The 14,313-nt window shown below is 46.1% G+C and overlaps 2 protein-coding genes across 4 annotated transcripts in view; one reads left to right on the plus strand and one right to left on the minus strand.

The window, feature by feature from the left end:
• The window catches only part of LOC141121593 (uncharacterized), a 243,927-nt gene that overhangs the window by 140,682 nt on the left and 88,932 nt on the right, over window positions 1–14,313 (plus strand). The gene's annotated exons all lie outside the window — the stretch shown is intronic.
• Window positions 1–14,313, minus strand: part of LOC141121626 (uncharacterized) — a 118,648-nt gene that overhangs the window by 82,766 nt on the left and 21,569 nt on the right. The window contains 6 exon segments of the mRNA XM_073611276.1: window positions 3,118–3,250; window positions 3,359–3,586; window positions 3,676–3,773; window positions 3,890–4,013; window positions 4,100–4,234; window positions 4,362–4,487. Of these exon segments, the coding sequence (XP_073467377.1) occupies window positions 3,118–3,250; window positions 3,359–3,586; window positions 3,676–3,773; window positions 3,890–4,013; window positions 4,100–4,234; window positions 4,362–4,487 (844 nt within the window).

Consider the following 14,313-nt stretch of genomic DNA (forward strand, 5'->3'; position numbering starts at 1 on the left):
TCTGAACTTGACGCTGAGACACATTGAAGGTGTCTGCCACATCAGCAGTGGATCTGGTCTTCAGCCTCTTGATAATCAACACTTTAGTCTTTGGGTGAATCTTAGGCATGTTTGCAGAGGTCTAGTTGCAGTTGAGAAGGTCTAGTGTACTGGTGTTCTTTTTATACACACCTGAGACCTAATTGATCCATTATTAGTCACAGGTGAAGCTCATATAACAAGGCGACAACACTTATGTCTTGGCAAAAATTGACTCAATGGGCTTTACCAAGCTGTGAATATTAGAATACTTTTTGTCAGTTTCGTTTTGCACTGAAACATTATTACAAAAGCTGTTGGGATTAAAATGACCCATTTCTTGTAACAAAATCTTGATTAGAAATATATTTTAGCGGCACTTCAGGTCAATTTGTACACAAGCGACAAGACTTTTGTCAGGGACTGTATATATTATGTTCATATATAGCAGTGGGTAAAGGTGTGTAGCACCCTCTAGTGTGCTACTAGTGGTAGTGTAGGTAAAACATAATTTGGCTCAGGGCTACACTTGAGCCAAGGAATCTGGGTCAGGGTTCATTAAAGTTCAGGGCTGGGTGACTCATCCAGGCAAATCTTTGGTGCCTCCCCCTGGTTCTAGAATGTTGGAGAACATTTTGGAAATTAGTGGGCAAAAGCTAGGAGGGCTGTCCTGCAAATTTAGCGGCCAAGCCCCAGGAGTTAGGCATGGCAGTGGGAGCAAGGAAGGACAGAGTGAGCAGATCAGCACAGAGCAGGGACAGACAAAGGGAGAGATTGCCACTTGCAGCAGGTCTTTCTTGAGGACAGTGGTGAGCCCAGTCCTCATCAAACCTTGCCCTGGGAAATCCCCAGTATGTCAGTCGGGTGGACTGGGAAGAAGAAGCAGCTAGGTGGGCTGGTGAAGAAGCAGGCAGGTGGGATAGTACTGTATTTCCTGCAAGAAGTAGAGCTGGGGCCAGTTTCTACAGGGAAGTTGGAGGTGTTCCAGGATGTCGTTCACACCACATGTGCTACTTTTCTAAGGGACTGAGGGTTCCTAGCCTGTAAGGGGCTTTTGCTGAGCTAAAAAGAGACTGCTGGTTTCCAAAAAGAATAATTCAAATGGAGTTCTGCAGAGTAAGTCAAGTGGAGCTGAAGAGGGGATCAAGTCATGCTGTGCAGCAGGATCAAAAGGGACCTGTATATAGGGAAGAAGTTGCCCCGGGTTCATTTATGTTACTGTCAAGTTAGGCATCCCATAATCCCTATACCCATTCAAGTTATCATCCCCTCAATAAAACAAAAACAAGGCTTAATAGCTTAAGGACTGCCCCACGTACATATACTGCGGCAGGGCGGCCCTTAAGTGCACGTACCTGTACGCGATTCCTCTGATTGGCTCTGGGGCGCCGCCGGAGCCCTGCTCCCGCTGTGATCTGACACATTGGGAGCCAATCAGCGGGTCCGGCGGCCGCGATGGCTGACTGACACCTATGCTTGTCCACAGGAGAGGCAAAACGGCGTTCTGTGAAAGGAGGAAGATGGAGATCTTGTGTTTCTGTTAATCTCTGTGTTCCTCCAGTCACAGCATTCCCCCCCCACAGTTAGAAAGCACTTCCTAGGGACACACTTAACCCTTTGATCGCTCCTGATGTTAACCCCTTCCATGCCATGTGTCATTTATACAGTAACAGTACATTTTTTTTAGCACTGATGACTGTATCGGTGTCACTGGCCCCCAAAAAAACTATCACTTAGTGTAAGATTTGTCCGCCGCAATGTCGTAGTCCCGCTAAAAATCGCTGATCACTGCCATTACTAGTAAAAACAATAAAAAAATTAAAAAGTCCCTAAATCTACCCCATAGTTTGTAGATGCTATAACTTTTGCGCAAACCAATCAATATACACGTATTGGAATTTTTTTATCAAAAAACATGCAGAATGCATATTGGCCTAAATAATGAAGAAATTCGATTTTTTTTTTTACATTTATTTTATTGAATATGTTTCCTAGCAGAAAGTAAAAAAAACTGATTTTTTTTTTTTTTCAAAATCGTCGCTTTTTTGTTGTTTATAGCGCAAAAAATAAAAACCACAGAGGTGATCAAATACCACCAAAAGAAATCTCTATTTGTAGGGAAAAAATACATCAATTTTATTTGGGTACAACGTCGCACGACCGCTCAATTGTCAGTTATAGTAACGCAGTGCCGTATCGCAAAAAATGGCCCGGTCATGAAGGGGGTAAATCCTTCCAGAGCTGAAGCGGTTAAGGACTGTTTTGTGAGTCTGGCTGCAAATTAAAAAATGCTATGTGACTGGCTGTGCAGCAGTGGGGAACCCTGTCAATTGCAGCCACTACAAGGGTAGGGCTACAGGTGCAAAATAGAAGTCAGGACTTTGTAATGTACAACATAGAGTGTATAGTGCAGGGGTCAGGAGTACATAATGTGCAATATAAAATTATACAGTGTAAGGTAGGACACAATGTCCTTTCTTTCCACCATGGGGTGGAGCGACCTTAGTACAACTAGCCTGCCCATAGATGGATCAAATATCGGCCGGTCCCCGCTAAACTGGCTGAGATTCGATCCATCAATTGCCGGCTTAATGGTCAGGACTCATAATATTGGTATTCAGTAATCAGTGGAAGCTTAAATGTTTACATGAGACAAGTTGCAGAGATCCCACACCGCTGCCTCCCATCTCCTGAGACTGCACTCAGTGACTTGGGTCTGAGACTATACAGACATATCCCTCCACCCGGAACAGTCAGCAGACAACAGAACAAGTAATCCTAGGAGAATTGTTCTATCAGAGATCTTACTAGACCCGGGCATGGGGCAGAAGACCCAAAGTACATGCTCCGGGATCCTGGGTCGAGCAAGAACTTTAAGGAAAATCAACATTTTCTTGCCAGTAGAACCCCAGAATCTCCATAAATCCAGTCAAGACACATTAATTGTGTCTGCAGCACAGAGAAGGAAGATTATCTGAGAGGAATACAGGAATACAGGACGGTGAACACAGCTCAGGAAAGTGACCAGGGGATTACAGGCTGATATCACCCAGTCCCCGCCCTACTCTGGACCAATCAGATTTAGTGTTAATGACCCACCTGTACTGATCTCTGTAGGAGTGTCCTCCTCTAGAAATGTCCCCGTTAATCCATATTCCTCCATAGACTGCTGATCATCACTCACTTCTTCTTCTGCTTTAACCACAAATTCTGCATCGATTGGATCTCCACTCTAAATCAAGAAAATTAAAGTAAATGTCATCTGTAAAGTATAAGCTCACATAAAAAATCCGCACATTATTTCAACAAGTACATGTTATAGATGCTCCGTCCCACCAACCTTGTAAAAGTGAGGGATGGTGTGACCTTCATGTGTGGAATCCTGGGAATACAGAGGACGGGGACATCTCTCTGGTGGGTTTCTGTAGCTGGATGACTCCACCATGATGTGCTGGTACAGATCTTTGTGCACTTTTAGAAACTCAGACTCCTCCATCACCCCATCCTCATCATCCTCCTCTTTTATCTCTTCTTTAACTTCAATTTTAGAATTTCTCAGGTTTCCACTCTGAATATATAACAAGAATTACATCCATGGTAACAATGCAGATAATGTACAGATCCTAATGATACTATCAGTGATTGTTCCTCATCTACCTGATGATGGTGAGGGATGGTGTGATCTTCCTGTGTGGAATCCCGGGAATACAGAGGACGGGGACATCTCTCTGGTGGGTTCCCATTACTGGATCCATCTGTAGAAAACACACACACTGACTGAATACATTGTTTCTATGTGTTTATCAGATGATGGGGGATCTAGGTGGACCCTCCGTACTGCTCTCTCCTTTACAATAAAGTCTCCTCTTACTCGGTGATGTGAGGGGCGGCTGATTGTCCATCATGAGGTCCTTGTAGAGATCCTTGTGTCCTTCTAAATACTCCCACTCCTCCATGGAGAAATAGACAGTGACATCCTGACACCTTATAGGAACCTGACACACACAATGATACAGTCACCATCCAGACACATCCCTTGTCTGTTACTGGATAATGTCCCAGAATTCCCAGCACCACTCACCTCTCCTGTCAGCAGCTCCATCATCTTCTTGGTGACTTCTAGAATCTTCTCCATGTTGTGTCTCTCAGGTTTTAGGGAGTCACATGGAGGCACCGTGATGGTCATATGATCACCTGACTTCACAAGAGGAAATCTCTGTATTGTGGAACCAACAAGAATATAATGTTAGAATCCCAGAATCCTCCTCACCTCTCCGGTCAGGTCTGTGTTTTATTAATAGAGATAAGAGTGATGTCATGTGACCTCCCAGAATCCTCCTCACCTCTTCGGTCAGCAGGTAGATGATCTCCAGGGTGAGGTTTAGTATCTTCTCAGTCATGTGACTCCGGTCCTCCTCCATCCTCATTGGTGCCATCATTTGATCTATACAAGTCTCCTTGTAGACGGATAACTTTGGGAAATGAAAGTAAGAATTATTTGGATGGTATTGGTCACACAATAATAGGATGTGGATATGTGGATAGTTAATGTAAATAATTACTGCTCCCATGGGAACACATTTAGTTTTGACTGTTTTTGCTACATTTTCATGAACCCTCTTGGATCAGAAATCCCCTTTTCTCTATGGGGTTTGTTTGGTTTCTGAACTGGTTTAGATTAGTGTTAGATCTACAGACAAGGAATGATAAATATGATCCTTCCTTTGGGTTATTTGCTCTGAGGCAGTGCTGTGAGGACAATGTCGGGTCATCATGATATCCAGGAAGGGGAACTTGCTGACTTTTGTCCGGAGTTGCTGGCTAATCAGGATAATTGCCAATCTCTGGCAGCCTGCTGGCTGACAGGAGTGATGTCACTGTCACTCTCTGCAGTAAGACCCCTTTCACACTGTGCCGCCACCGGCGCTATGTTTACCGTCGTTTTAGCTATTCGGCCGCTAGTGGGGCGGTTTTAAGCCCCCCGCTAGCGGACGAAAAAGGGGGTATTGCAGCACTGCCCCATTGATTTCAATGGGGAGCAGCGGTGGAGGAGCGGTGAGTTCACCGTTCCTTCACCGCTCCAAAGAAGCTGCTGGCAGGACTTTTCCTGACGCCCTGCCAGCGCACCACTCCAGTGTGAAAGCCCTTGGGCTTTCACACTGGAGTGAATGGAGCAGCTGTTTTAGGGCGGTTTGCAGGCGCTATTTTTAACACTATAGCGCCTGCAAAACACTCCATTGTGAAAGGGGTCTAAGAGAAGGGATTTAATTGGAAAGCAGGAGGATGCTGCTGGTGGTGGAGAGCTGTGGGGGAGGAGTCTGTTCTCTTCCCTCCAATGGCAGCCCAGTGTGGGTAGGAGAAAAACAGCAGAGGGAGGGGTTTTTTTTCTCTTGGTTGCCAAGTATAGTGTAGTATCCAGGAAATTGTAGAGGGTGACAGTGGGCTCCTGGGGCTCTGAATTCCTGCACCGGGCACTGCCAGAGCCTGTGATTCCAGCAGCGGGCACTGCCAGGTAAGGTATTGGACTGCCTCCCCAGATGCACAGCACTGACCCCTGACATTCTTAACCAACAAGTGGTAAAGGACTGCCTTTCTTGGAAAACTGTATTTGATCAGTGAGACGTAAGAAGGTGAAAATTGTTTTACTTTTCTGGCAGGAGTTCTGTAATGAGGTCTGAAAAGTAAGTGCAGGTAGCTGGACCATCATAGACCAGGAGCTCCCCTCCCTGGCTTATGATCCCTCTGAGCCCTAAAGTCTCCTCCTCCTTCAGAGTCCAGCCGCATGCCAACCCTATCAAGGGCCAAAACTCCTTCAGCTACACTACCCCCTCAGGGGCCCCTAGAGTCCATCAGCTATCTTTATTCACTCACAGTCTTTCAGCTCTTCTACTGTCAGGATGGTCATAGTCTTGTCTATTTATTGTCAGTGCTGTTTGTTTAGAGGACCATATTACTAGAATTTAGCTCCAAAATGAAAAGAATGTTCCGGCCCCATAAGTGGGGAAATATTCTGACCCTGAAGGGGTTAATCTAGGCTCACAATGCTGCCTACTTTAACCCCTTGTTTGCTGTACTGCACAAGGTTGCAGGGTACTTTTGAGCGGCCTCATTCACTTGAATGGGTCATGCTTGGCAGGTGCTACACCCACCAACCATGACGGAGTGTATAACTTCTGCTGCAGCTGCGACATGTGTACACCCCTGGCCACTGGGGGGTGCGGGTGGTAAAAACAAATCTTAACTATGGGGTTTACCCCCCCAAACTACAAATGTAAATGAACCCTTACTGTTCTGAGCCCCCTATAAGGCTGCTTTCACACTGATGTGCTGTCGTTTACCCACAACGCGGGTACTGCGCAGTGTATCTGTGACTTTTCTGGGTTACCTGCACTTTGCCATAGACTTCTATTATATACTGCAGGTGTGGTGCACATTCTGAAAGCTCACCAAAACTCCTGTATTCAGAAAGTGCACGAAACCCATAGGATATAATAGAAGTCTATGGCTAAGGGCAGCAAACCCGCAGTGTGGGTAAACCGCAGCACATCAGTGTGAAAGCAGCCCTATACTATTATGCCCGGTGTATTGCTTCACCCTGACCTGAAGATCTCTTCTTTCCTGCTGCTGTCACCACTCTGGAGACCACTAGCGGGGATCAGATGTTGAGTGCAGTTGGTATAACTCTGCAGACTCCGGGACAGGAGCCGGCACTACAGAGGAGGCACCCGCTTATGTGGCTCTTACTCCCTACTACAGCTCCAACTTTACAAGTAGCCCCTCTGCATTGCATTCTGTTTGATGTTCTGGGATTGGGGATCATCAAACCCAGACTTCGACCTACCAGTCACCTGGCCACGATCTACTGGTTGCTTACCCCCGCCCTAGGGTGTGTTTTTAGTTTCACCTAGCTTCCTGCTGGTGGTGATATTAAACCCATTCATCATGAAGATCTGGCTGTGTCCTTCAATGAATGGAAGAGAAATAAGACCTTCTTACCGTCTCTGCTGTCAGTTCCAGCAATGTCTCTCTGCTCGTACCACATGGAATTCACTTCCTGATTGTACCTGCCATCACTTCCTGACTGTCCTCCATAGAGACTTCCTGTCTAGGTAGAAGTGAGATCACCATCTTGTGGAGCTCAGAGGAACTGCAGCCCCAAGAAACATCTCATAGTTTGAACACGGCCTTCTTCTGTGTGTATGTACTGTATATCCTTATAGATGGGGTCATCTCCACGCTCACCAAGGGGGATAGAAATATATTACTGCCTAGTCCAGCCTTTCTCAGCCAGGGTTCCTCCAAATGTTTCTAGGAGTTCCTTCAGCAATGAACAATTTCTGTCCCTCAGTTACAACTGACATCAAAGATCTGTAAGGGGGGGCAGTCTTCCCACTGATGACAATGTAAGAATGTCCTTCTCCCACTGACCACTGATATAAGAGGGTCCTTCTCCCCTTTGTCACCAATGTAAGGGAGCACTACACTGATATAAGGGGGTCCTTCTCCCCTTGGTCACCAGTGTAGGAGACCACTACACTGACCATTGATATAAGAGGATTATTCTCCCATTGGTCACCAATGTAAGGGATCACTACCCTGACCACCAATATAAAGGGATCCTTCTCCCATTGGTCACCAATGTAAGGGACCACTAAACTGACCACTGATATAAGGGGGTCCTTCTCCCCTTGGGCACCAGTGTAGGAGACCACTACACTGACCATTGATATAAGGGTATTATTCTCCCATTGGTCACCAATGTAAGGGACCACTACACTGACCATTGATATAAGGGGATCCTTCTCCCATTGGTCACCAATGTAAGGGACCACTACACTGACCATTGATATAAGGGGATCCTTCTCCCATTGGTCACCAATGTAAGGGAGGACCACTAAACTGACCACTGATATAAGGGGGTCCTTCTCCCCTTGGTCACCAGTGTAGGAGATCACTACACTGACCATTGATACAAGGGGATTATTCTCCCATTGGTCACCAATGTAAGGGATCACTACACTGACCACCAATATAAAGGGATCCTTCTCCCATTGGTCACCAATGTAAGGGACCACCACACTGACCACTGATATAAGAGGGTCCTTCTTCCATTGGTCACCAATGTAAGGGATCACTACACAAACCACTGATATAAGGGGATCCTTCTCCCATTGGTCACCAATGTAAGGGACCACTACACTGACCACTGATGTAAGGGGGTCCTTCTCTCCTTGGTCACTAGTGTAGGAGACCACTACACTGACCATTGATATAAGGGGATTATTCTCCCATTGGTCACCAATGTAAGGGATCACTACACTGACCATTGATATAAGGGGATCCTTCTCCAATTGGTCACCAATGTAAGGGACCACTACACTTACCACTGATATAAGAGGGTCCTTTCATTGGTCACCAATGTAAGGGACCACTACACTGACCACTGATATAAGAGGGTCCTTCTCCCATTGGTCACCAATGTAAGAGACCACTACACTTACCACTGATATAAGAGGGTCCTTCTCCCATTAATCACCAATGTAAGGGACCACTACACTGACCACTGATATAAGAGGGTCCTTCTTCCATTGGTCACCAATGTAAGAGACCACTACACTGACCACTAGGAATGGGCTCCAAGTTTTGTATTGAAGTAGGAATGGGGATCAGTTTATATGGCCATGGTTATGTGTGCAGTAAGGCTGATTTAGAATTTCAGCTAAGAAGCCATTCCTGTATATACTATGCTAAGAACAGTTTATGAGGTCTGTAAAATATGTTACAGGCTGTGGTTAAAGACACTGAATTCACCATTTCACCCCCCCTTAACACAGACACCTGTGTTTAGCACACTGAGCATACATTCCTATAGCTAAGAGAATGTCAAGCTGATCTGCAAAAATGATAAGGAAACCGCAAACGCAAGAACCTGCAAACTTTGCAAGGGTACAAAATGAATTTGCTTTGCTAAACTGCTTTGCACCCACAAGAGTAGGTTAACTGCTTAAAAGGGTTAAAAGGTTAGAATGTCTTATAACGGAAATATATTGTCTGTTCGCTTGTGACGTAATGTAATGGAAGTTATATGTACACTGAATTGTCTGTATCGGGCACTTCTTGGCGTGTAGACATTAGTAGGGCCAGGAGTGTCCATTCTTGCTAGCTAGAAGAATGGAATAAAATCTCGCATACCAGAAGTTCATTGTCCAGCAGTCATTACCAATATCCTACCTAACGTTCTGCTACTTCATTTGGTGCATTGGCCGTGAGGGGGGAATATCGGTGTGACCTGTTGAGGCAGGTGGCACTGTTTTCCACCAGACCTACAAGGAATGGTCCGAGAGGCCAGCCCTGTGGGTTATATCGTAGTCTCAAAAGGCGCCTTCTAGAACTGTTATCTAGGAGACTGCACTGTGTCCCATTTGGTGGCCTGCTGTGGACGACCTTCGTAGCGTCAAAAGGACCTGGGAATCCGAGCAGTAGATAGCTGGAGCTCCAACGGGAACAGGTGAGAGCCTTTTACTTTTGGTTTTGGGATAACAGTCAGACAGCCAGTCGGCCTCTCGACGGATCGAGAGAAGGGAAGCCTGATCACCTTCCGAGAAGAGACCTCCGTTTAGATGATTGTGCATCTTTCGGACGAATTCTCAGTCAGTCAGTAATTTTTGGGTGGGAGTGTCTGGTATGATTGATGTGTGTATGAGACATCACTTTGTGGTGAAGTGACTGTGCTCCTCTTTTAAGTGCGGTTCCTGGCTGGGAGACCACGTCCAGGCCACTGACCGAGGGAAGCGTTGTCTATTGTTCCTACCTGTGTCGAGGATTCAGACCCCTTACTGAATTTTCATCATCTACCCTACCCTCTGTGTCTGTCTTGGTGTCTGTTAGGTTATAAGAATGGGTGGGAAACATAGTGTTGAATCCCCCCTACAAACCATGATCTCCAACTTTAGGAAGGGATTTGCTAAGAACTGTAATTTAAAACTTAGCCCTGAGAAATTGATAACATTGTGTGAAAAAGATTGGCCCCGTTATGGAACGCGGTGGCCCCCACAGGGAACCTTTGACTTAGAGACCATTGACTGATTATTTGAGAATATTATGTCAGACTCACAGAAACATGACCAAGACGCACCTTCCAGGAGGACTGTTCGTTCGGGTGATTATACATCCCTCGAATAAATCCTCAGCCAGCCAGTCAGGAGGAATATCCGTCCAGATGATTGTGCATCTCTCGGATAAATCCTCAGCCAGCCAGTCAGGAGGAATATCCGTCCAGATGATTGTGCATCTCTCGGATAAATCCTCAGCCAGCCAGTCAGGAGGAATATCCGTCCAGATGATTGTGCATCTCTCGGATAAATCCTCAGCCAGCCAGTCAGGAGGAATATCCGTCCAGATGATTGTGCATCTTTCGGATAAATCCTCAGCCAGCCAGTTAGGAGGAATATCCGTCCAGATGATTGTGCATCTTTCGGATAAATCCTCAGCCAGCCAGTCAGGAGGAATATCCGTCCAGATGATTGTGCATCTCTCGGATAAATCCTCAGCCAGTCAGTCAGGAGGAATGTTCGTCCAGATGATTGCGCATCTTTCGGACAAATCCTCAGCCAGTCAGTCAGTCAGCTAGGAGAAAACGTCCGTCTGGATGATTGTGCATCCTTTGGACAAATGGGAGATAAAGACCTGCAGTGGATAGATGCCACAAAAAGAGGAACAGTGTAGAATTATGGTTATGACAAAGAGTAGTACCACTGACAAAACAAACAAGACACATATATTCTCAACCCGAAGAGACAGATCAGCCTCCCCCGTATGTAGATGAACGGACCTCAGATAGAGACAGGTCAGAGCCATGTCCAAATGCCCCGTCCAGTAAACAAGGGGACTCAAGTTGTTGTCCACCTACATCAGATTCAGCAAGTTTGTCAATGCCAAATCTCAGTAAATATACTCCTGACCGTAACACTCTGGGTATAGGCAGGACAGAAATAGGGAACTCAGTAGTAGTCAATGGGCTCCCCAATCAAGTGTCCACTTCCACTCCGAGAAATCCTGATGCAAATAGCCGGACCCTTGCCCCGTCTTTCAACATACCTCTGCAAATGCCCTTAAGAGAACAGGCGGTGGAGGAATATCGGACTCTAGTTTACACCCCTTTTTAACACAACAGATTTACTGAACTGGAAGATTCATAACCCTGCCTACTCCGAGAAGCCCCAAGCCATCACAGATTTGCTCTGGTCAATAACTCAGACCCATAACCCCACTTGGTCGGACTGCCAGGAACTCTTATTGACCCCTTTAATACTGAGGAGAGACACAGAATTAACCAAGCAGTGCAGAAGTATAAAGGCAAAAGACCCTTCCTATTAGAAAGACTTTGTAGTTTTGGGGGGGGGGGCATCAAGTCCAACATCAGTTCCTGTAGATGCCGGATTCCCCTATTCCCTTGCTGGGCAGAGACTTACTTGCTAAACTCAGAGCATACATATACTTCCAATCTGACGGACAGGCTATCCTAAAATTGCCCCATCCCTTTGAAGCCCGCATACTGCAAGACATCCCGGGACTATGGGCAGAAGACAACCTACCAGGATTAACCACACACGTTCCCCCAATCCTTATTGAATTAAAATCAGGAGCCACTCCAGTCAGCCTGAAACAGTACCCAGTCCCTCTAAAAGCCCTAGTAGGAATACAAAAGTACTTAAACAAATTCCTACACTATGGTATTCTAAAACCCTGTCAGTCTCCCTGGAATACACCTCTACTCCCAGTGCAGAAACCCGAAACAGCTCACTGTCATCCTGTTCAAGACCTCAGAGCGGTCAATCAGGCTGTAATGACCATGCACCCAGCGGTCACTAATGAACTGTTGCAATTACTGTGGGAGGCAGGTTATAAGGTGTCCCGGAGAAAGGTGCAATTTTGACAAGAGACTGTAAAATACCTGGGATTCAGAGTATCACAAGGACAGAGACAATTGGGAGAAGGCAGGAAAGAAGCTGTTTGTCAGATTCCCACCCTGACTACCAGACGGCAAGTACGTGAATTCCTGGGGGTGGCAGGATTCTGCTGAATCTGGATACCGGACTTTGCCATAAAAGCCAGACCTCTCTATGAATCCACAAAGGGGGGAGAAAAGGAACCCTTCCAATGGGGAGAACAGCAAAACAGAGCATTAGGACATTAAGGTCTCCCTAATGCGGACTCTTGCGCTAGGCGTGCCAGATAGCCAAAAAGTCTTCTATTTGTATGTCAGTGAAAAACAAGGAATCGCAGTAGGAGTCCTGACACAATACTTGGGGTCTTGGCAGCGCCCTGTAGCATACCTCTCAAAACAACTGGACACCGTAGCTCAGGGATGGCCATCCTGCCTGCGGGCTATCGCAGCAACAGCCCTCCTTGTGGCCGAAGCTGACAAGTCGTCATTGGGTCAGGAGACTTATGTCCAAGTCCCACACCAAGTACAGGCATTAATGGATTACAAGGGAAATCACTGGTTTACTAACATTTGAATGGTTAAATATCAAGCTATGCTGTGTGAAAATCCTCGTATCCACTTAGAGACTGTAAACACTTTAAACCCAGCCACTCTGCTCCCCACCTCACAGGAACCCCTAACTCATGACAGTCTCCGGGTAATGGATATGCAAGCCGACCAGACTTGAAAGACAGCCCCTTGGAAAATCCAAACTTTGCGTACTTTACTGACGGAAGCAGTTTTGTAAAAGATGTTTATCCCCAGATATAGACTCAGACAATGGCCCTACTTTTGTCCACAAGTGCCTCCAGGAATTAGCAACAGCACTTAAGATTACTTGGAAATTATATACCGCATATAGGCCCCAAAGCTCTGGAAAAGTTGAACGAATGAACCGCACGCTCAAGTCACAACTGGCCAAGCTCTGTCAGGAAACCCGAATGAAATGGACCTTGATGTTGCCCATTGCTTTACTGAGAATTCGGAGTACCCCAACAAAGAGGACAAATCTGTCTCTTTTTGAGGTACTGTATGGTAGGCCCCCACCCATCATTAGAGGGATAAGAGGAGACTTGCATCAGATAGGAGGGGTAGCTAACTGTTAACTGATACAGAAACTTGGGGAAAGTATGCAGTGTTGTATAACATAGGGAAATGGGTTCAAGAGAAACTTCCCATAAGCTTGTCGAACCCAGTACACCCCTTTAAACCAGGAGATACTGTGTGGGTAAAGGAGTGGAACATAACCCCACTAGGGCCAAAATGGAGAGGTCCTTACACTGTTCTGCTATCTACCCCAACAGCCATTAGGGTAGCTGAGGTGACACCCTGGATACACCACTCTAGGGTAAAGCGAGCTGCTGACCTCACAGACTCCTGGCACAGTACAGTAGACCCCCAAGATCCTTTGAGACTGAGATTGACCAGAGAAATCAGAAGGAAGAACTCCAGCCCTGTGTTCAGCACACCCCTGGAAGCTGCTGAATTTACGCACGGCAGAAGATAGACAGACTGCAGCCCTGCGGCCAACACACTCCTGGAAGCTGCTGGCTCAACGCACGGCGGAAGATAAAGGATATCTACTAAGCTCTGCTCCAACCACAGCCCGGACGCTGGTTGGTCTACGCACAAGCTGAAGCTTGAGGATATTCATCGGTGTAATGTTTACTAAAATCGTTATAATGAGACTGTTGATAGTCATAATAGTGATACTGACCGGGTTAAAAGAGGGGGAGAGTATCTCATGTGACCCTTGTATAAAGACTACCAGAGTAGGATCCGTAACTACCAAGATGTTACTGTGGCACTCCCATTATCAATGCAAGGGCACAGAGACTGGTACTTGCATACATAATGGGACTACCTATTCAATGTGCTCCTTTGAAAATCAGATAATCTGTTATGATCCCACTTATGCACCTTACAAAACCTGGCTAACCGTTCGGAGCTTTAGCTCCACCGGTAAGCTGGTAAACCGTACCCTGATCACCAACTCAAGTATTGCAGAGACAGGTTTTAATTATTTTCTGATTCTCCCTATAGTGTATGGAGTGCTAATATTTTTACTCTTTTTGTATTCTTATTGTTACCATGGGCCAAGGGTCACTATCTCAGTGTTTTATAAGTTAATGAGAGACCCGGCTGGAGCTGACAATGGGGAATAGGGAAGAATTGGGAGTCCCGGTGTACATAGGTTCAAAGAGGAAGCGGAGATCATCTAGTTTGAAGATAGGAAACTGGAAAGATAATGAATGGCCCCCAGAACGTATCGTCCAGTATTATGGTCCAGCTACATGGGCCGAAGATGG

Source organism: Aquarana catesbeiana, unplaced genomic scaffold (genome assembly GCF_042186555.1).
Source record: "Aquarana catesbeiana isolate 2022-GZ unplaced genomic scaffold, ASM4218655v1 unanchor226, whole genome shotgun sequence".
In the NCBI taxonomy this organism is placed as follows: domain Eukaryota; kingdom Metazoa; phylum Chordata; class Amphibia; order Anura; family Ranidae; genus Aquarana; species Aquarana catesbeiana.